The sequence below is a fragment of the Mytilus trossulus genome, chromosome 1 (genome assembly GCF_036588685.1).
Source record: "Mytilus trossulus isolate FHL-02 chromosome 1, PNRI_Mtr1.1.1.hap1, whole genome shotgun sequence".
In the NCBI taxonomy this organism is placed as follows: domain Eukaryota; kingdom Metazoa; phylum Mollusca; class Bivalvia; order Mytilida; family Mytilidae; genus Mytilus; species Mytilus trossulus.
The window spans coordinates 51,364,339-51,387,752 of record NC_086373.1 but is presented as its reverse complement, the minus strand read 5'-3'; the positions used below and the strand labels follow the sequence as shown (position 1 = coordinate 51,387,752).

General features: G+C 30.6%; 1 protein-coding gene across 1 annotated transcript in view; it reads left to right on the top strand.

Annotated features, from left to right (window-relative positions):
- LOC134726975 (potassium voltage-gated channel subfamily C member 2-like) overlaps positions 1 to 21,799 on the top strand; it is a 49,895-nt gene extending 28,096 nt beyond the window's left edge. Inside the window, exons 2-3 of the mRNA XM_063591374.1 lie at positions 13,698 to 13,963; positions 18,283 to 21,799. Of these exons, the coding sequence (XP_063447444.1) occupies positions 13,698 to 13,963; positions 18,283 to 19,431 (1,415 nt within the window). The 3' untranslated portion in view covers positions 19,432 to 21,799. The remainder of the gene's footprint in view (positions 1 to 13,697; positions 13,964 to 18,282) is intronic.
- The last annotated feature ends 1,615 nt before the right edge of the window (positions 21,800 to 23,414 follow it).

Sequence of the window (23,414 nt, the reverse complement as noted above, 5' to 3'; positions counted from 1 at the left end):
ACGGAATTGGTAAATACTGTACTCTATATATCTCTAGGCTATTAGGTCATTGTTTCATTAAGACGTAGGAGGTTTTTATTATACATTCTCTGTCTTTTAGCACGAATGGTATGTCTTCAACCATAAGGTGCTATACTGAATGATATCTTCCGAATTTTGACTTTTACGTGTGATGATTGCACCTTTGTTGTGAAGCGCGTTCTTTATTGTTATAGCTTAAACCTTAGCCTAAATTGATATGAAGTTATCGTATTAAGAGTGAATGACAAATACAAAGACTCAGCTTACTATTATTATCTTAGTATCTTTAATCTGTTTGTTATACCCTTAGCCAGATCGGCATAGCTTTATGAAATTGTTTGTTTTAAATTTTCTTTAGCGTCGTTATTGTTTTGCGATTAGTCTAGACGTAACGCGAATCTGGTTAACAAATTGTAAGTTATATTTATACTTTTTTATTCTGAAACTTAAAGAATACCTCATAAAACATTAAAATGGTGGTCCTTTTTTAAGTTCTAATTGTTTATTGGTGTTTTTCTATGCATTCTACAAACTAGCTCTAAAATACCTTGCGAAATATAATTTAAGCGTTAAAAATACATTCTGTAGAAGTGAGATAAGATCAATATGTTATAGTTATGATATAAACTAATTGTAAATTGTAAATTGCGTTTCCCTTAAGATCAAAATTCGTTGAAAACCGATCATTCCCTTTCTTGATTTCTTCGAGTGATATCAACGTATCTAAATGCATCTTCCATATCTAGTTTTCTATTTTCGATCCGATCATTGTTATGTAATATTTAAATTATCTGTTTGCTGGATGACATTAATAACAATACATGGTGTGATCGTACTGGAAACAGGGACAAACTGTAATTCTAAATCAAACATTGTTTCTGTGGACTGTAAATGTATTCCCTGTTAATCTGTCCCTGTAATCTTCATTTGTTTTAAAAGTTTTAATGGCTACCCTCGATCTTTTAAATCATATTTATTACTGTATTCATTATTTTTAATGCATGCTCATAAATGATATATATTTTCACACTGAAACTGGCTCTTCATTTTTTACAATTGATACTGACTTTGCCCTTCTTGTGATACGCAGACCGCCGCATGCCCGTTTGTAGTACGTTATTTAGATTTCATATCGTGTTTTTATGTTTCATTTGTACTAAGTGTTACGAAAAAGTACATTTGGTGTAGTTTTAAATAACTTTTTAGTAAAAGAATGCATTGATTTTACCGCGTTTCCAATGTGAAGCGTCTTTGGCAAGCGCTTTGGTACTATTTGTGTCTATCTTCTCTGTAAAGATAACCTACTTTTAATATGTTATTAGAAAGCACTTTATATGCCTTATACTATAAATGCTGTATCCGTGTAGAATTGCGTAAGCGCTATCGTTGAAGGATGATATTGTACTAATGAGGGAGTGATGTATGTGTATATTTATCGATATGGTATATATAAACACTTCCAATATTACTGCATGCATAAGAAATAGCAAAAACATTTCAAAGGGTATAAGTGTTTTAGCGAGTGTATCACTGAGTTACCACAGGGTATATTCTATTGAAGTGTATGTTCCGTTTCCAAAGGGTATCATCAGTCCAGTAATCAAATCTTTCGCGTTGAAATGAATATATGATGATTTTATATAAACTTACTTTCTATATAAGATGTTAAATTATATTCTTGTCTTTGGCGTATTAGTCACAGTAAGGTACTTTTTTATTTTTACATCTTCATTTAAAGGTCCAATATGACCACTCAATATATTCTTAACCTGTTTAAGAATTGTCAACAGTCTTCCATCTTTCACATTAGCTTTGATTTTTGAAATATTTTGTTCTCGAATATAACTGAAGAAATATTTATTGTCGAATGCGCTTATGGTGCAATCAAGTTGGTACCGTCAATATTACTTTACTCATTGTAGAACATAGTAGCACGCTGCATACTTATAATTTTTTAAATAAATGTCTCAATAAAGTACCTCAGGCAAAAGTGACATCTTTTACATTAGTATCGAATTACGTAATGTAACGGTTCTGAGTTATATTTTATTATCATGCTGTCCCAATTGAATTCGAAAGTGAGTAGAATACAAACACTTAATTGTTATTTGCAGAAATTCTGAAGATATAACTTATCAATTACAATGTGATGCCATTATCCAATCGCAGAATGACAGTCTTATGTGTCAGGCATTTGCTAACTAATATTATTATCAATACTAAACATGTGTAACATGTACTCTGTATAATTATAGACGAAGCTTGAACAAACTCAATTAATATCTTTAATAGAAATGTTGATATCTTGCTCCAGTATCATCAAGTCCTGTGCTTGACGCCCACTCTATAAAGCTAAATATACTGTCATGGTCAATGACTAAATATGGGAACGTATAAATAGCACAGTTAATACTAATTTATACTAATTGATAGGACACTCTTGAGACATTGAAAAATAACATTTATTTCGATATCAATGTAACATCTGTCATTTATACTGCTAACATTAATTCCCTCTTTGACGTGTGAACACATGGAATGCTATACACCAAGTATTTTGTTAAAATGTACGTTTTGCAATACAATTTTCAGAGTTTCAAGTGAAAGTTTGAGAACACAAGGTCTTTTTTCGGTCCTTGGTTATGTCAGAGATCGACATAGACGAGTGACCAATTCGGTTGGCATCTGCTTGATAATTCATACTTATGTTGTTCTGTCAATTATTAAATGTTTCAAACAACATATATGCATTTACCCTTAATCCTTTAACGTGTATTTTCTAATCAAGGTAATGTTACTTGATATTCCAAGACTTTTGTTATAGATTGTTCTATTTGGTTGTCTTTGAATTTTACAGATGATTCTTCCATATATTTTTTTGACTCAAGACATCTTCCTCTTTTTCGTCTCCATATATTGATTTGGTTTAATTCAAGAAACTAACAGCATATTATTTCTTAGTTTTATTGATATTTATTCATTTAAAATTCCATCTTCGAAGTTTTCCGACTTCTTATTTTTAAAGACTTCCTTTTGTACTAGGAAGAGAATCGTCTTCGAAGTTAATTCTGTTATTAGCAATTATAAAATCAATCTAATTGTAAAATAAATGTAGTTAAATGTGAGTTGCTTGAATTATACTGTGATATTTTACAAAAATCTACATTTCATTTTTACTGTTGAGCGTTTGTGATTCGATAACATCATTAGGCAACTTTTAAACGTGAAGAGTGTTTTGTACGTTTCTACGACTAGAACTAAAGCATCTGTGATATTATGTATAAGGTTTTATGTTTTGCGTTAAATTTATTGTTCTCAATTATATGTTCATATACCTTTCCTTGTATGTCAATCAGTAACTATGAGTGTACTAGCGCTGAATTACAGTTTTTCTTACATATATATCAAAACTTAATTTATTCCCATGATCTTCTAAATATTTCTCAACTATTTTATTATCTCATGGTTATAGTTTCTGTTGACTTTTATATTTTTACTACCTATGTCGTATTATGAGTATATGTGTGTATTAACCTTGTCTGTGGTCCGTTAACCTGGTACGTGAGTCCACTACCCCTTAATACTGTCAATTGCTCTAATAACGTTAACAATAATGCAAATGATGGTTCTGAATGCAAATAGAATATCGACCTGTAAGTCAGTGGCACCAACATTTAATACATAGGATGAACACATTGCGAAAACTCTCCGTTCATATTGGACACTAATATTTACATATATTTTCTGATAAAGGAATTTTCTGTCCGTGTTATATCTCCTTTCTTGGAAGGGTCGGTTATTGTGGGTTCGAATGATCTAATATATTTATAAACGATTTCTGTTATCCTTTGTTATTCTTGTTATTCTTATGCAATAAAAGAGATTAATCAGACCCATGTAAAAGATCTAAGGTTTCTTTAAAAAATGTTTATGTTTACAATGGTAGCATTAAAAGTATGACGCTCCGAAATAATACAAAAGTATTAAATAAAAGCAACAGAGGAACACCGGTCATCAAAAGTCATAAATCGGTTGAGAAAAACAAAACTCGGTTTACAAACCAAAATCGAGGAAAACACGTCAGTTTTAAGAGGTAAACAAAGGATCAGCATGAACACCGATGTGAGTCAATAACAAACTCCAACACACATCAATACGAACTTTTTGATAACAACTACCATATTTCTGTCTTGGTACAGGACAATTTAGAAAAAAAAACGATGGTTTGAATCTTGTTTAATGTCATGCCAAACCCGTTAAATGGTGATAAACACCAATAAATCAATTGTGTACTGTTGTTTTTCTTAAAATTGTTTTTCGTATTTTGTCTTCAACTTTGTTTTCGACTTATGATTTTGAATAACCCTTTGTATCGCTTGTCTCTCTTCTAATTATCCTTACCAAAGCGATAGTCAGTTTTGATTGGCGATGTCAAATATTTCCTAGATCTGTAAAAAATTGTTCTGTTCGAATGTAGAACTGCATTTCATGAAGGGCCTTTTATTAACAAAACAATATTGTCATAAAATAATAATATAGTATTCCATTGTTAATCATCGATTATGAATTATTGATTACAACAAGAAACCGATACATACCATTGTCTTTCAACCAGTACTGAAGTAATTTGGTTAATGAAAACAAATCGCAGTGGTATGATAGATGATTGTCCTTTGTCTTTGACACAAATTGTTAACATAGAAATAATATGTCACTTAATCGCGACAAGGTCGTTAGATTTATTGTATATGATCTATAATATTTCATTAATTATAGTAAGTAAACATGGAGAGCTATAGTATTGTCTATCTCATGTTTTCCTCATATGACATTTTATAGGTGCGGACATATGTTCCTGTTTTTCTAGAGCTAATTAATTAAGCCTGTCCCATCTCTGTAATTGTCTTTTAAGTCAACTATATTACATGTGCATACACGTATCATTCGTTAAATTTGTGATCGATGGCAGATCTTCAAAGTGTCTGTTTTGATAAGAGAAGTAACTCTAGAATCCATGCGATTTATCGCACGGAATTTTCCTTTTTGTTGTTTTTTACTAACGAAGAGTATAAATGTACCCTATTAAAGATGCCTTTTTTGTATTTGTTTGGCTCTTTGTAAATACTAAATATTGTTTCTTTTGGTCATATTTTCGGTGAGTAGTATAGCCTTTTGTTTGGAAATACATTAAATGATAAGTTAATCATATTTATATATTAATGTTTGATTCCTTCAACTTTGGAACTACTAAAAAAAAACGCCAATATACATAGAAACGGATTATTTGGTAACAACTGCCATATTCCTGACATTGTATTTTACCATTACTGGTTTAAGGCTGATACTGATCTGAAAAGACGTGATGCGAAGAAGGTATCATTTCATAATGCTTTTTTCTTATAGAATCCAGTAAAAGAGGGACGAAAGATACCAAAGGGACAGTCAAACTCATAAATCTAAAACAAACTGACAACGCCATGGCTAAAAATGAAAAAGACAAACAGAAAAACAGAAAAACAATAGTACACATGACACAACATAGTAATGTTCTCAATTTTTATAAATAAATTCATTTAATTTTGCAGACCATTGAGCTTAAATAAATGAAATCAAGAAACCTACTGGAAGTTAATCTTATATTGTATATCTCTATATCTGTAAACAATGGATTTGCTTCATTTTGTTTTATGGCTTGGTATTATTGCAGTCCGGAGACGAATGTCTCACCGGGGCAAACAGTAATAAGCTATACTATCTTCAATACAGTATCGATAAAGAATTGATTTTTTTTAAAATCTATTATGATAGACATTACTGTGCAATACTTGTAAAATTGACATACAAGGAAACAAAATATGAAAATAACACTTGATAAATAAAATGCGTTCGAAACGCATTTCTAGATATACGTTTATTAGGAACGCTTTAAGTCGAAATGGAAACCCAAGAAAGAATTACATAAAGCAAAACACGAGAAGAACTTTATGATTAAAATGAAAGAAATATTCTTCTATATACACTCGACACTATTTTTTATTTCCTTGTTAAAATATATCGAGATTTAAGTGAATTACTGTTATAAACGCTTCAAGCTTTCCATCATAGATGTATTAAGAATATTATGACAGCTTTAACATAATAGAATAACATAAAAATTTTGAATTTAAAAAGTTTGTGGACTTGAAAATACAGATTTAAACTGTTTCATCTACCATCTAACAAATAAAAAATATTGTTTAATATAAAAACCATTAAGGAAACTCTTTTTTCAATACGGAAAATTCAAGCAATGTAAAAAAAACCCACTAAACATCATACGATTGTTGAAACTGTATCCATTGTCACCTAGTTTCCTGATAATGGATTCTTTACGATATTCGATACTTTCAACAACTGAAATAAAACGGAGACTGTGTTATTTCAGCCATATCCAGGCAATATAACACGTTCGCTCTATCGAAAATGCGGTTCTGTTTGCATTTATAACAATCTAGACCTGCGGTGTGAAAATATTGATAAATATTTAATGTTTGGTCGAGTACACCAATCTAACGCGGATATATATTTTCTCCAGATTTGACAGTGTCAAGAGGATGTAAGATACGGCTAGCAAAATTTACAAAATTAAAGTGATGTTTAGAAACATTTATGATTTTTGATATACAGGATATGAATATGGAAACCATTATACTTTTTCTGAGTATTGATTTTCTGACAGACTTACTCCAAGAAATTATGCAACTTGCAGAAAGAATTTATGAGATCATTAATTTCTATACGAAGAAAAATAACCGTAAATTTAAAACTGATGTTTTTCGTTTAAGCATTAGTATTTCCTATGTAAAATCTTGTTTGTAGAACAATTAATTTGCATATCATCCGCAATGCATATTTTTAAATGGATAACATGAAATATGTGCAGTAAATGATAGTAATGAATAGCATGCAAAATCGCTTGCTCTGATTTAAAAATCCCACGGAGTGCAGCAATCCATTACTTGGATATTAGTGTCGAACAACCACAAATAAAATATTTATTCATCGTTTAAACATGATGATTATGCATCCGTTCAGATGATATCAACTTATAAAACAACTTTAAAAATCCGAGGTTATCAAGGTATAAAGACAAAGAAATTTACACTCTGAGCTTGAAATCCTCGTACTGCACTTACATATTTATCATTTCTGTCTTTGAAATATATGGCTTTAAGTATTCATGATCGCATTATTACAAAATAAAGTGGTATATTCATTTGCAAAAGACCACATGCAGAATGCTAAAATCGGAGCACTGCCAATCTATCCTTCTAAATTACAGGAGTTTGTTTGTTGTGTGGTACTTTTCTTTTGGTTTGTTTAATAAACATTTGATATATTTTCGCTAAGCATTGGCTAGCCTTTTAAATCTCGTATTCCAACAAAAGCAATGTTTTCGTGTTAAATTTCAAGGCAAAAATGAGTATACCAACTTCTCAAAAACATGATTGAATTTGAATTAGAAAATGTATATCATGCTTTGTGGAAAACATAGCAACAAAAACATAGAACTGCAAGGGAAATTTAAAACGGAAAGTCTCTTAACAAATTGCAAAATCAAAAGCTCAACCACATTCAGTGTCACCGATTCGAAAACAACATTATATTCTTAAAATTAGTGTACGACAAGTCCTTTACACCTTATATATAGGTAAATTCAAAAAGAGGAAGCAATAAACAGCAGATATTCACATTTGAAAAAAATGAATATTACTATTTTCTAACGGCATTCGTTTAATAAGTATTGAAAATAAGAAAAAAACACAAAGTTTTTAAGGGTCAATTATCGTGAACAAATTGATTTCGTCACTTATGTAAAATATATGAGAGTTTTTTGTTTGTTTTATCCCGCTTAACCACTGGTTTTTAATTTCAAATGTTAGAATATTATTTTTTTTGTTTTGAAAAGTGAACCATTTAATTTGTGTCCTTAGATAGCTTTTTGGTTTCATCAAAGTTTTTCCTGACAGAAAAGCTGGTGTAAGTTTTGCTTTTGATGAAGTCAAATTTAGAAAAAACACAATCCTTCCTAAACTTTATTCACTTTAAATACTGATCATGCATTGCGAAACAAAAATTTCTAGAAGGGTATTCATGATGTCGTACTTTTACTGATGTTAATGAGTCATACGGGGCTTTAATAATTTGATAAGAAAGTACAATATGAACATAAGTTATCATTAATTGCGATGTGTACTTTCATTTTTAAAATACAGCTTACTTTGATATATAACTTGTCAGACATACTTCCATATATGATAACAAAAAACTCTAAAGACAGACACAGGGAACGGTATAAGATTAAACAAAGTATATGTTATAAGGCGAATCACCGATATGGAATGTAGTACCTCTGCTCTATTTCATTGTTCTTGTTTTTGTGACCTAGATAACGTAATTTGTTTCCGTCTGATACTTTGCATTTGCATAAACGATAGAGGATAATCTTTGGTAAAGAAGAAGATAAGATGCTATAAATGTATACAATATTTAGAACGTAGTTATTGTTCTTAGATAACTCATATTAAACATTAGTTGTTCTGTTTATACATCGTATATTTGATCAGAACAGCAGGTCAATAAGTCCCTTCCCTTTCGATAAGGATATAGTTATGTGAAACCATGAATATTTAAGACAAAACACTTTGACAATTGTCTCGGTTAAATAGCTTTACTAAACTCATCATATATACCAGGATTAAAATTGGTAATGCCAGACGCGCGATTCGTCTACAAAATCAAAACCATTGTCGCTTGATTCAATAAAGTCAAAAGGCAAGATAAATTTCTACAATGATAAAATATTTTTACGGGGCACTAGCTACGAGATATATAGAAAATTAAAAGTATGATTTTGTTTTTGTTTAATCGTTAATGAAAGTGAAATAGTGAAATAATAATTTGCTTTTATCAGCTAAAATGGTTCAATTTTGTGAAATTAAGCTAATAAACACTGATTATGACTTATTCACTTGCAAGTGAATAATTCCGTTTATTAGCTTAATTTCACAAAATTGAACCATTTTAGCTGATAAAAGCAAATTATTATTTCACTATTTCACTTTCATTAACTTGCAAGTGAATAATTATACCTCATTAAATCCGTATTCATGTGAACTCCAATTTAACCCGTAGAAAGCGATAGAATAACGTATGCATTTCCCGTTTACGGGTATTTAAAGGAAAAGAATGTCAACATTGAAAGTTAAAACTAGGTAAATAATTTGATTAACTGATTCGATCCACACAAAATCATTCTTTTAAAGGTAAAAACGACGATAAACATAAATTTTTAATCTACAATACTAAATTAAACGTACCTATAAAAATACAATTGCACGAGTTGCTTAATCTATTCATATCTATGTTTATGTTTACATTGCTTATATGGTCATAGAAGGTTAACTTGATAGTTAATTATATGGTGTCTTGGCTAAAATTCTCACGAAACGAAGCTACATCTTATTGAGACCGTGTCCTTTTAATTGTTTATTTTATACTTTTGATAGTTTGGAAAAATGTTTTATATTGTTATAAATGAAATATGAGAATTTGAATCAAATCGGTGAACATAAATTTGGCAGCTAATCCCCTTTAAGAATACATGTATATATAGTTTCGTGCTTTTCCGTATTTAACGTTGTTTGCGGCTTTATCACTAGTGAGTCTTTTGTAGAAAACTTTTGTCTGGCGGACAATTGTATAAGCCTGTTTTTGTTTATGAGTTCATTGAAAATAGTATTGATACATATATTTGGGCTGTTTAGACACAGTCCCCATTTCAATTCCCAATTTTATTAGTAATGCGGTTAAATGAAACTTGTTGTTTTCTTTTTATCATTTTTACAATTGAATATCATATAACTCATTACTCATCCCATAACTGATGTATTTCTAAAATAATTACACCTTATATAAGAATGCCAGCTTTTTATTGGCTGATAGTCAGTGTATTTTTCGCATATTCTAAAAATTTTCCTCATTTCAAAAGAATCTGACTGTTTTTCACCACTGTCGGTGAATATGCCCCAAATACCATGGTATTTGCCATTTTGGATATTCCTTTTTTACCCTCGCGATCATCTTCCCGCCAATTTTTTCGGAAATGACGTTACATAAAGACAGCGCGAACGCGTATAAGTTCATGTATAGTTCCCGCGGTATATTTTATGGTAGTACTTGTCCTCAAATAAATATTTCCTTTTGCTGGTACAGAGAGTTTAAATTAAAATTTATTCGATGTAATTAAACAGATAATTCATGTTATGGAGGGGTATTTGCAAAAAAATACAAGTCTTGTGACAAAATTTACCTTGCCTAGCGGCTCGAGAAATTTAAGTCCCTCGACTAGTATTTTTTGCAAATACCCCTCCATAACATGATATATCTGTATATAATTAATATCAAGTTCAGACCGCTAAACCTTTTGGATTCATCTTCATCCCGAGCACTTTACAGCCTACAGCGGAAGACTAACCAAAACAGTCTGATTTCATAATTCATAAACTTAACATTGTCATTAATATAGTTTATGTACCTAATCATTGGCAACCGTTTTGACACTTGTCAACTTAAAGTAGCAACAACATTTAGGTTTCATATCCCTTATTTGACACTGTCGTCAACAAGTTTTAAAAGTTTTAAAGTGCAATAATACGAGGAAAACATATGAATTAGAAATATCATATTGTATTTTATACTTAAGTGTCAGTCTTTTTAAGAATCAGGCAATTTAGGTAAAAATCAAAACATGATCAGAAAAAAAACCACCGAGCTAATCATGCTATTTAATACTAATCATCATCCTGAGTTAAAAATAATTGGTCCTTCGTGTGTGTGTGTGTTTGGTAATATCAAATAACTTGGTTAGAAAATTGGTAAGAATGATAGCAAATTACAGAGTTATCTCCCCTTATTCGTTAATTTCTAGTGCATTTCAACCAAATTGTATCTTCTATTACCAGAACAGAAAACAGAAATGAATGTTATTTTTGTGCATAACTACATTTTATGAACTGAAATCAATGTCAAATTGGGTGGGGTTTTTTAGTCATGTTTTCACCACTGCCTGATTCTTAGGCAGACTGGCACTTAAGCAGAAATTTTATATGCACAGCAATGATATATATCATTTCATTGTTTTTAATGGAAAATTTTTACTTTGTGACATCTCCTAACAAGATTCAAATAGAAAACTATTTGAAGTCATAACAGCGATTTGTGTGTCAACATTTTTAATGTCACTTGTTTATGTTGTGCTACCATTTATTTGTTTGCGAAAAAAAACTTGTCTGTCAATCTTCTTAAAATCAAGACATTATTGCACTTAAATTCATCTTATTGATAGAAGTATATATCTAATTTCAAATCGCATGCATATTTTAAAACTGTAAAAACAATTAAAAATCTTCAAATGCAACAAAGAAGAACCTTGATGTCTCTGCCACATAGTTTTTCTATAATGGCAAAACGTCTCGTATAAAATACTATAAATTATTGATGATACAATCTTTATTAACACAAATCTTTGATTTTCTTGTTGGTAATAAATGTAGACAAGAAATATACGAAGGGAAGATGTGTGCTATTAAGTATGATATCAAACGGTCAAAATGACAACATAAAAGTTGCAGATATTTGAATTCATCAGATATGCGTTTCATCTACAGAAGACTCGTCGATGGTACTCAAATAGAACAACTAAAATACCTAATTATATCTTCAAAAGGATTTTGGTTTAATGTCCATCTCATACTATTTGAATTATTTTCGGAATAATAATCAAAATTTCCAAAAATTGATAAGTTTGCAGTGTTGATGCTTCTTTTGATCGTCTTCTTGAAGGTTAGCCATTGCATGACATATTGGTTGAACCTCAAAGAACTCACATTCAATTGTGATACTGATGATAAAAGAAAAAATTGAAAGAACTTATTGAAAAAGTTCTGATGTGAAAATCAATTCAGGTTAAATTTGCGATTAGAGCGTGCCACAATTTGTACTAATTCCTTATATGTGTATTGTATCTTTGTAAACCAAATGAATGATATCCAAGAAAAAGAGCAATATTAATAAGCAGTCTTTTATTTATGACATGTTTTGTAACTGTATACATGAACAAACAGAATAATGTCAATTTAATTGTCCTCGTATGATCTTTGGTTCTGCATTATGCTATCTTAAGTTAGTAAATTATAAAATGATCTTGATGCACAGTCTGTGACAGGAGGTCGTGAAAAAGGCATTATTTGAATATCATCAATACCATGAGACTAGTTTATCGACAGTATAAGTATTTTATCCTATATGCTCTTCTTCACAAGTGAATGGTCCATTTAATGCTTATTAATTCTTTTTAATAATTGTTTGGATCTTTCAAACAGAAGAAAGATCGAAAGAGAACGGTAAGTTTATGTTCTTCTGAGCATGCTCTGCTTCTATACTTGTTATTTTCACAGTGCCACACTATCAGAAATTATATCTCACAGTTTAAATGTGTAATTTCTTCACTCTTTTTAGATTTTAAATCGATTTCAGTTTAATATTGAATATGAACCTGAAAGATAAGTAAAGTTGGTTTACTGGAAGATGGGATAGACATCTGTGTATTCACATTTAGAATTAAGTTACTAATACCTTCGCACAATATCACCGTTCCATTAGTGAATGATATTAGACCTTTTATGAATCCTTCCCCTTAGAAAATCACATTGTGTTACTTAACGAAATCAAACTATTCATTATCATTAGTTTCAGTCATGTTAATATTTCGAATCTTACCTTATTTGGTAAACATTTAAGTTCAAACGAACAAAGTCATTGTTTATAAAGAGTTTAAACGATATTTTCTTCTTGCAACGTTTTTTTCTATATTATATACCCTTTGTTAATTTTTCTATGCTGTAATTTTATTTTCAAAATTTTCACATGTCAACATGCATGGAAATTGCTTCTGAAATTTTTTAAGGTCCATTTTTCAAACTGTCTTGTTGTTATGCATGTTTCATTACAACTGGTTCATTTTATTTTTAATTTGAAGATCTTAATGTTATAAACTTGTTATTCTTTATTAAAATTATACAAATCTTTATAAACAATGATTTCAATCGTAACATTGCTATATTTTTAATTTTAATATTGCTAAGGAAAAAATAAGAATTCCAGAGTTTGGCATTGTTGATTTGTTAAAATGATGGACAAGGCCACTCATAAATTTTTTTTTTAAATGTAGTACCTGGTATCAATACTTTTTTTTCTGACAATCCACGAGAGCTAGAAGTACCAGTAGTACGAGTCTAGTTCACACTATTGATATAGTTTGTAGTGTGAAATAAGACCTGATTACCCTCGAGAATATGTGGGTTGCATTTATCATGTTTATTATTCTCGTGAGATGTGATTCGGGTGAACAGATCGGAACTTTACCGCAATCATTTAAATTATACTCACATTTAAGAAGGTTCTTGGAGCCTGTAAATGAATTGGGTTGTTATGGTCAAATGCAAAACATATAGTTGTTGTTACCTGAAAATCGGGTAGTGAATATACAAAATATATTGAATGTAGAGAATGCGTTTCTATATTTCCCCCATACGCAATATTTTAACATAAACTTTCATTTATAATCCTTTTTTCAGGTGAGCTACATGTTCCGCTCGAAGTATGTGGAGCAGTGGTAAAAAGGGAGTTAGATTTCTGGCAAATAAGTGAACTGCATATCAAATCATGCTGCTGGCGGCATTACAGATCATACATAGAAAACAAACGAATCCTGGACTCTTTTAACAAGAGCTTAAAGAAAGAGCAAATATATATAAATCTGGATGATTACGAAGGATGGAGAAGATTTCAAATGAAAGTCTGGTTAATTTTAGAACATCCAAGGACGTCAAGAAAGGCAATGGTATGTTAACAATGTTCAATTTAGTCTCATTTCATCTGTTCGACCGTAGGTCATATTCTTTTTCTTAAAGGATGTAAACTGGTTTTTTTTCGCCTTTCGTATGAAAGAAATGGAAGATTGGATTCTGATTCTGAGAGCCGTGAAAAACATATGACTTAACACCATTTGCTATTAACACGTTCTAAATTGAGTATTTTTCGTTTCCTTAAGAAGTATGTCTTTATCAGAATAGTAAGCACAGATAGCTGGGTGTTTGGTAATTCGCGAAAAGAATAATGTTTGAAAAGACGCACAGTAATTTCATTAACACATACACACACACAAAAATGTGCCGATTGCAAAGAATCAATGTTTACATCCATATCAAGCAAAAACATATTCATAAAAATACATAAAACGTGTCAATTTTTTATCAAACTATTTAATTATCAAAAGAAATTCATATAGAAAGGCTAGATGATTTTATTTATTTTTTCATCTTGCAGCTCCAAATAACGGTTGTTGACATATCTCTTCAATGAGAGGTATACTACCAAGCTCTTTTAAAGCTCAAATCCTAGACGTCCTGCTTTACATACATTACATCTCTATGTCCATTGTCTCCCTGACAAATTCTCCATTTTAATTATCAATTTAATACTATGTCGTACAAACATAAACTTATATGGTTTCAACATTCATATCAATCAAAATCATATATCAGAAAATACAAAAAACGTGTCTATTCCTTATCTAACTATTCATTTATCTAAACAAAATCATTTAGAAAGACTAGAAGATTATTTTTTTTCAATTTGCAGGGCCAAAAAAAAGTTGTTGGCATATCTCTCCATTGAGGAATAAATTCACTAAGCTCTTTTAAGGCTAAAAGCCTACAAACTCCTGTTTAACATACCTAACATCTCTATGTCCATGGTCTCTTTGACATATTCCCCATTTCCATTCTTAATTCCATATTGAGTTGTACAAACATTAACTCATATCTATTAACTCTCTTGATTCTTTACAAAAATATAGTACTGAATGGAAACTGGCCGTGAACCTTAAGAAATCAAAAATTATAATTTTCTCTTAAATTAAGGTAAATAAAGAAAACTTTTACTTTTATTACAGTTCTAATGCAATTGAAATTGTTGATTGTTATAAATACTTAGGAGTTGATTTTCATAGCTCTGGAAAATTTATACAGGCAGTGTCAAGCCTCTCAGATAAAGCTAAAAAAGCATATTTTGCATTGAAGTCAAAACTACCATATAGTGAAAATTTGTTTGTTAAGACTTGGCTCCAGCTTTTTAATTCGATGATAACTCCTATTTTAACTTATGGATCAGAAGTATGGATATTAGAATTCAAACCAAATTTTGAAGCATTAGACAAAAGTAAATTAGAAAAAACACAAAACTCCATATTTAAAAACATACTTGGGGTTCATGGAAAGTCTTCCAATCTAGCAGTGCGGTGTGAATTGGGCACTTTACCCATTAGCATTAAATGTTATCAACTTATGTTTAAATATTATGAGCGTCTCAGTGATATTGGTGAACGGTCTGGTCGTCCGCATGAAATTCTCAAGGCTGCTTTTGAAGTGGACAAAACTCTCACAAATAGAGAAAATTCATGGTCTTTTAAACTATCTGAATTAATGAAATATATTGGAATACCCTTTAACAAGCATTGTAATAGTAATTTCAAACAGAAACTAGAAGATTTCTACACAAAAAAAAATATTTTTGAACTTTCTAAGATAAAAGATGGAAACTGTGGTAAACTTTTATTTTTTAGTAAAATTTATACTAAATTTAAACAACAAGAATATTTAAATTTTAATATTCCTAAATACCGTAGAAAAAAACTCACTAAATTAAGAATAAGTGCACACTCATTAGCAATAGAAACTGGGAGGTATGCAAGACCAAAAATACCATCTAATGAGAGATTTGTAAATTTTGCACAGAAATTCATTTCTTGATTGAATGTCCGCAATATAACAAAATTAGATCTAAAAATAAAATTAATGATATTAATTCAAATAATTTGGATGTAAATTTTACCAAAATGTTAAATCCTATGACTGAAAAGGAATTAAAATCTATTTGTATGTATATTAAAGAACCTCTTGATTTGAGAGACCACCATACCGTTTCATCAGATAATAATCTTTACAGTAGTTTGTACATATACATATATATATATATATATATATATATCTTATATTGTGTGTTTTAAGTAAATATATGAAAATCTACAATAATACTGAAATATAAGTCTATGGTATCAATATCAGTTTATAATGTATATGTATACATAGAATTGGCTCATGACTTCACTTGTTACATGAATCTTCATTACATTTATGTGTTGTTTTAATATTATAATTGTCTGTATTTGGATCACGCCTCTATTGTGCTCTTTCCAATAAAATATTGAATTGAATTGAATTGAATTAACGTGCTATAAATCCTAAAAGATGCAAAAACGATATAAAAACTCGATTGGAATCGATTGGTTGTGTGGGTATATGACCGAGTCAACCCGTCTCTACTCGGCATTTAAGTGTTCAAGACAACGCCTGCATTAATCTTTGCCGATACGTTGTATGATGGTCGTTCTCCTAATAAGACATATCTATACTATTAAACGAGAAGACCTCATTTTGGGTGTCGCTTCTCTTCTTTCCACAATAAATTAATCATCATGATTCTGTGTCCTATGGGTACAGTTCATAATCGCATTTGCCATCCATTCATATGATTATTCAGATTGAGTTATTTTGGGTGAAAAACGAGAAAAAAAGACGGCCGGATATGTTTCCTTCATTGGGCTAAATTTTAAGTCAGATTATACTTCCGGTTTGCGTTTTTCTGTATACTTTGAACATACATTATTTTAAATACTACGATACAGTGTATTTTCTGTCTTATGTCCGTCATTGGACGAAATTTAAGTCAGATTAGACCTCCGGTTTGCGTTTTTCTTTTTACTTTGAAACAAATATATATACTACGAATAAAGTGTATTTTCTGTCTGATATCATTTTCAAGTTTACTATCCACGGCATTCACAGGGTTTATTTAATAGAGAGGGTCTGAATAATATATCAATGACCGCTGTGGATCAATTATTAAACTGAGAAATGACTGTAAAAAAATACACTTTCGAGACGTCTGGAACGGGTGTTTTTATGATCGAAATTTCAGGATTGACCATTTCGGGATCCGGGATTTCTTTTTTCGAATTTCGGGATGTGGAGATATTTAATTTGTATAATAAATTCAGAACCTCGGGATTTCATGTTTTTAAGCCCGGGATATTGGGATCAGGGCCCCTCCGCAGTGGCGGATCCAGAAATTTTCATACGCAGGGGCCCGTTGACTGCTTAAAAGGGGCCCGCTCCGGTCATGCCTCAGTGATTCCCTATATAAGCAACCAATAATTTTCCAGAAAAAGGGGGGGCCGGGCCCCCTAAATAATCCGCCTCTGCCCCGACCCCCCTTTCATGAATTTTCATAATATTCAGATAAGCGCTAAAATTATTCATTTGTCATTAAAATTAATAGAAAACAAATAAAAAAAAAAGGAAAAAAGTAATTTTTTGGTGGAAAAAGGAGGAACCGGTCTAGAAAAACAATTATCCTGTCCCAAATTACCTATTACTTTTGATACCTTTTCTGAAATTCTCAAGTCACTAAATGTTTTACCAAAAAAAAGATGTGGTATGAATGCCAATGAGACAGCTCTCCACAATAGACCAAAATGACACCGAAATTAATAATTAAAGGTCACCTTACGGCCTTCAACAATAAGCAAATGCCGATCTGCATAGTATGATACAAAAGGCCCCGAAATGAAAATGTAAAACAATTCAAATGAGAAAACTAACAGCCTTATTTATGTACAAAAAATGAACGAAAAACAAATATCACTGAACCACTGAATTACAGGCTCCTGACTGGAATGTTCATAATACATGTACACTAAATGTATGTTCATAATGAAATTAATAGAAAACAAAAATGGGAATTTTGGAAATAAAGGAGGAGGGTTAAAAAAGACTTTTGATACTTTTCCTGAAATTCTCAAGTCATTAAATTTTTTACAAAATTCTTCCTACAACACTTCACATCCTTTCAAATACGCTCTGAATGCCCGCGATTTCTCGGGTGTGTTTTAGTATATTTAATAGGTCTTCGGAATAATAAAATTCAAACATTTATTTTGATTCATCTTCTTCTTTCCTCACGAGATTTCAAAATCAATGAACTATCTTTACTTCTAATTTGTATGCTGTTCAGTAAAGCTATTTTATTTTGATCTTTCAGATATATGGAGTTATATCATTACTCTTTGTAGTGACCTCGATCTTAGGGTTTACCTTAGAGACTTTGCCACAACTACAACCAACAAGAAACTACACGAAAACTAACCAAACCATCGATTGCAATGGGGAGAAAAAACAACTTGTTCAAATTATGACGCAACATCCAGCATTAGAAAAACTAGATTTGATATGTACTGTTTTCTTCACAATAGAGTTGATAGTACGATTTATATTTGCTCCGAATAAATTAGGTTTTGTTCGTTCAATGATGAACATAATTGACTTACTAGCACTTGTTCCGTTGTATATGCAACTGATTTTCAGCACATCTGAAATGCGTTCGTGCTATATGAATGAGCAATTTATCATTCAGATCATGTTCATACTACGAATTGCCAGAATGTTCAGGATTTTTCATCTTGTAAAGCATTATCAAGCACTAAAAATATTAATATATGCTTTGAAAGCTAGCGTACAGGAATTATTCATGCTTGCCATTTTCTTACTAATTGGAATGCTAGTTTTCGCATCGATCATTTACTATGCAGAGCTACAGGATTTAACGACACCTGGGGAAAAATTCACTACGATTCCCATGGGATTTTGGTGGGCACTGATTACCATGACGACGGTCGGATATGGCGATGTATATCCGGTTACGGTATATGGTTATGTAGTTGGTGCATGTTGTGCTGTGTCTGGTGTTTTGATGATAGCTTTAACTATTCCTGTCATCTCAAACAATTTCACCTTGTTTTATACTCATGTCCGGTCACGTGGCTCGGATTCAGACGGAAGTCAAAATTCTGGATCACAAGACACACTGTCGCTTCCAAGTTACGCAGAAGGAGGTTGTGATCATACTATTGAAGATAGAAAACCGTCAAATGGGTCTCTTGTTTTAGAAACGTATATGAATGGAACTTCAGTCCTCAGAAAAATTTCTTACAAGAAAAAACAGCATAAATATTCACCCATGGGTTTCATTGCAGAATCGAATTCTATGTCAAATTTACCTTCTCAGAGAGAAGAAAATGATTTCGAAATGACAAGGACAAATAGTAATAAAGCCAGGTCCGATGATGGTGTAACATATGATAGAGGCTCTATAAACGATATATGTGAGAGTAACTCTTATCACAAGTCTTGATAATGTATGATGTTGCTCAAATACACTTCAGACATTCTTTATTTAAGATGACTTTGCACTTTTCAATAAAGTCAAACTTCATTTGCTGCCGCCTGTAGGTCTTTCAAACACTAAAGCGCTGTAGATTTTAAACATTTGTTTATATGCACCGAGCGCATGTTTGACATTTATATTTCATCTTGGTAGCAAACATTGATTGTTTTCTAGATGGCACTATTAATTTGCTTTCTTAGTCATCATTAAAAATATTTTTCGAAAGTACATAATTTTCGACAAACAGATGAATAAAAGAGATGTTAAATCAATTTCTTAAACATATGTATATTAATAGTATGAGTTTAGTAAAATCAATGTATTTGAATATCACAATTGGCTTCCATTTTGCTCAATCGATTTATGTACTACATGTGAAATAAATTTGACATTATTGCTGGTCATATTGCTTCGGACTGGACTCCTTCCTCTTCATATTCGTCTTTTTTTCTTTGCATTCTATATCTAACATTTTACTTATTAATTCCATGAAATGAAATTAAAAAATATGTTTTCAAGATTTGTAACATTTAAAATTCAGTGGATATAAGGAAATCTGAATTAGGCGTGATTTATATATATCTTCGTTTGATGGACTCCACAGATGAAACTCATGTTTCAAACTCTTTTGTTAACGTACGCAGTTTGAGTATTGCTGTTTTTTTCATTGCTGCAAAATCACATCATGAAATACAAAATTTTCAATACAGTAAGGTTGATCTTTTATATTTGTGAAAAGGTTGGAGTCCTGTCTTTAGAAAAGGCTAATGATTAGTTTGTGCTGCTGTATTTCTTAATGAAAATATTATCTGTAGTGTGTATTGGAACAGGAAGGTTTATCAACATTTGTTTTGACAATTATTTTTACTTATCGTACAATACATACTATGCATTTCAGTTGTTCACTTTGTGAAATAGTTCTTTTATTGGTTCACTTTTTTAATTATAAAATATTAAACGACTAGTAGATTGTTATTTAATGTAAAAAAAAAAAAAGAAGGAAACTTAACAGTCATGATTCTGAGTTTCACTATACATTTTTGTTATGTTTTCTTTATAATTATAAATTATATTTTTGGTACACACATTCTATCTTGATATGTTTATGCAATTTTTCAAGTGTCTTATAGTTAGAATAATTTCCTTATTCTTTAGACACCCTGTACAGCTGGTTTTATATTTTCTAGGTTTTAGAATGAACAAAATCTTCAAATCATCCAATCGATTTGTCCTTAATGTATTTAACGAATAAAATTAAAGAATCTTCGTTTTTTTTTAAATAATTTACACCATTTAAAGTTTAAGGAGTCATCCATAATTGTCAACCATTTTCCAAAGTGTACAAAACGTACACTTGGGGGGAGGGAGTTACAAAATAAACTTTTTTTTACCGTACGCTTTTGAAAAACATAAGAACATTTTGAAGAAGAAAACAGTCAGACTTGTTTCAATGCAAATTTCTATATTAAACGAAACTATAAAAGACAAGATATTTTCTTATGAAGAATGATCGATTCTAGTCTTGAAATCTGAAATGGTTGATGTACACTTTTTGAAGGAGGGTAGGAGGTCTGAAAAAAGTGTATGTTTTGTACATTGTGGTTAATGGTTGACAATTATGATGGAACCCTAAATACATGCGATAAAGTTCACATTTAAAAACATATCACTATTTTAGAAATCACAAAGAAAAAATTAAATGATGAAGCTATAGTTCAGTCTCAGCAAAGTCTGTGTTTTAATGTTTTAATACTACAACGAAATACGACAGAAATTTTTAAACAAAACGTAAAGAAATCTAACGGAAGTAAAATTATAGTTTTTCATTTAAATACAAGCAAATGCAATTAAAAATTTCAAATTATTTAATGGAAATGTGAACACGGGATGTAAATTTTATAGTATTGTAACTGCTGAATAAGGATATATGATAAAACTAAAGGATTTTACCCATTTCCTGATTTTTACCCTGTAAGTGAAACAGTTACGGGTGAAATGGGTCATACTTTATCAACAAGAATTTGGCATGTGGTATGCACATGAAAAGCAAAAATTGATTTTTTTATATATATACTTCATCAATTCATGTCGAAATCACTTTTTCTGTTGTAATTATTTCAATCATTCCAAAGTAAATATTCATTGTTGTCGTCAATATATGTACATGTCATTTCCTTAATTTCAATTCAATGGTTGGATTGGGTAAATATTTCTTAGTCACTGAGGGAAGAATTTTATTGCACCCATCATCACGCGGTTATACATAACTTCTACCATTTACAAGTATTTTACCTGTCTTTTATGTTTTGTGATTTTCGCTACTTAGTATTATTAATTTCGTTGTTATTTCTTTTTATTCTTTTATTCGTTTGCTTTATCAAAAGATATGTAACTATCTTAAAAAAATGTCGAATATATGAATTTTCATTCAGAAACTTGGATGTCATTTGTACGTTTTTTGTAGGTTTTTTTGGTCTTGGTTAGTACTCGTTAGTACTCAATTTTTTGCTGTTACTAAAACTGATACATATGACTACTAAAATATCATTCATTATTTACTTCTGATCATTAATTGGATGCAAATTGCACTACCATTTTCCCTGAAAACACAGATAATGATTCATGGTAAAGCAGTGTCTTATTGATGGGTGCAATAAAACGTCATCCAATGCCTTGTGGCACTCAACTTTTATACATTTGAAAAGTAACTGCTTGTTTCACTCTACTTTCTTTTTTCTCCTTTCACGCTATGAAGGTGGCGTTTAGACAAATAGCTGCTGCATTAAAACTATCTCATTTGAAAAATGGTTTCATGGGCATTGGTAAATATAAAAAATGTCAGTTCTATGCGTTTTTCTGGTAACTCTTTCACATCTAGATATCATGAACAAACGTACAACTTCATGAAGCATTCCATTTGTTGACAATAACTGTCTGCAAAATTAATCTTAAATTGTCATTGACCTAGATATTTAAGAGATCGTTAAGAAAAGATGCTGTCTTCCGTTCCTTATGACGGAAAGTTGGATACAGGTGGATAAGGGTAGATAACTCGAAACATCTACTTGCGTTGACATTACAATACATTACCATTACAGGTCGTCAATACCAGAACTTAGTTACTCAGGAAAGAAATTTTATGTCTTTATGACCAAAACGTTATCGTTATTACACATCATAACATTCATAAGGTACCTGGCGAGAGTTTTATTTATCATAACACGCCTCTTACAATGACTAACGACAGTATATAGGTGGGCAAGAAAAATGACATCGGGAACGCCAAAAGAGGCATACAATATCCAAATTATTCTATATATCCTATTGTTAATATCCAATAATTTCCATAACTTTTCATATTATAATAAACCCGAAACTACATCTTTCATTTTCCTTATCTTCAATATATCATTAAATATCCTGTTATAAATAAGATCTAAAGAGCATACTACTATTGTCCGTAAAAGGGGACAAGAACTTTGATTCTTAATCACAAATTTATTATTCTGTTTTATTTCTTTTCACATTTTGAGATTGTTTTTTTCACATTTTGAGATTGATTGTATCGTCATATTCAGAATCATGTATAATAGAGTCTACCAACTTGTTAGATTAGTGTTTTATAATAGATAATAAGAGCTAAGACTGTGCACATGTATTTTAAACACCGCACTTTTGTCCTTCAATTTACAAGAATTTCAAAATATCACCTATCATATCAATTATTTAATGTAATAAGGACTACTTCAGTCTTAAACAGTCAACAAATATAAATAATTTTTTTCACGAAAGTGTAATCAAAACTTACTGCCGTCTCAAAATGGATAGCAATAATTTGGCAAATGATTATTATAAATTATAAATAAAAAAGTTGTTTATTTAAAAAGGGCTGTATGCTCCTTGGTTTTTTTCAAAGAGAAATGTTAAAGGACAATCCCTTTTGTAATTAA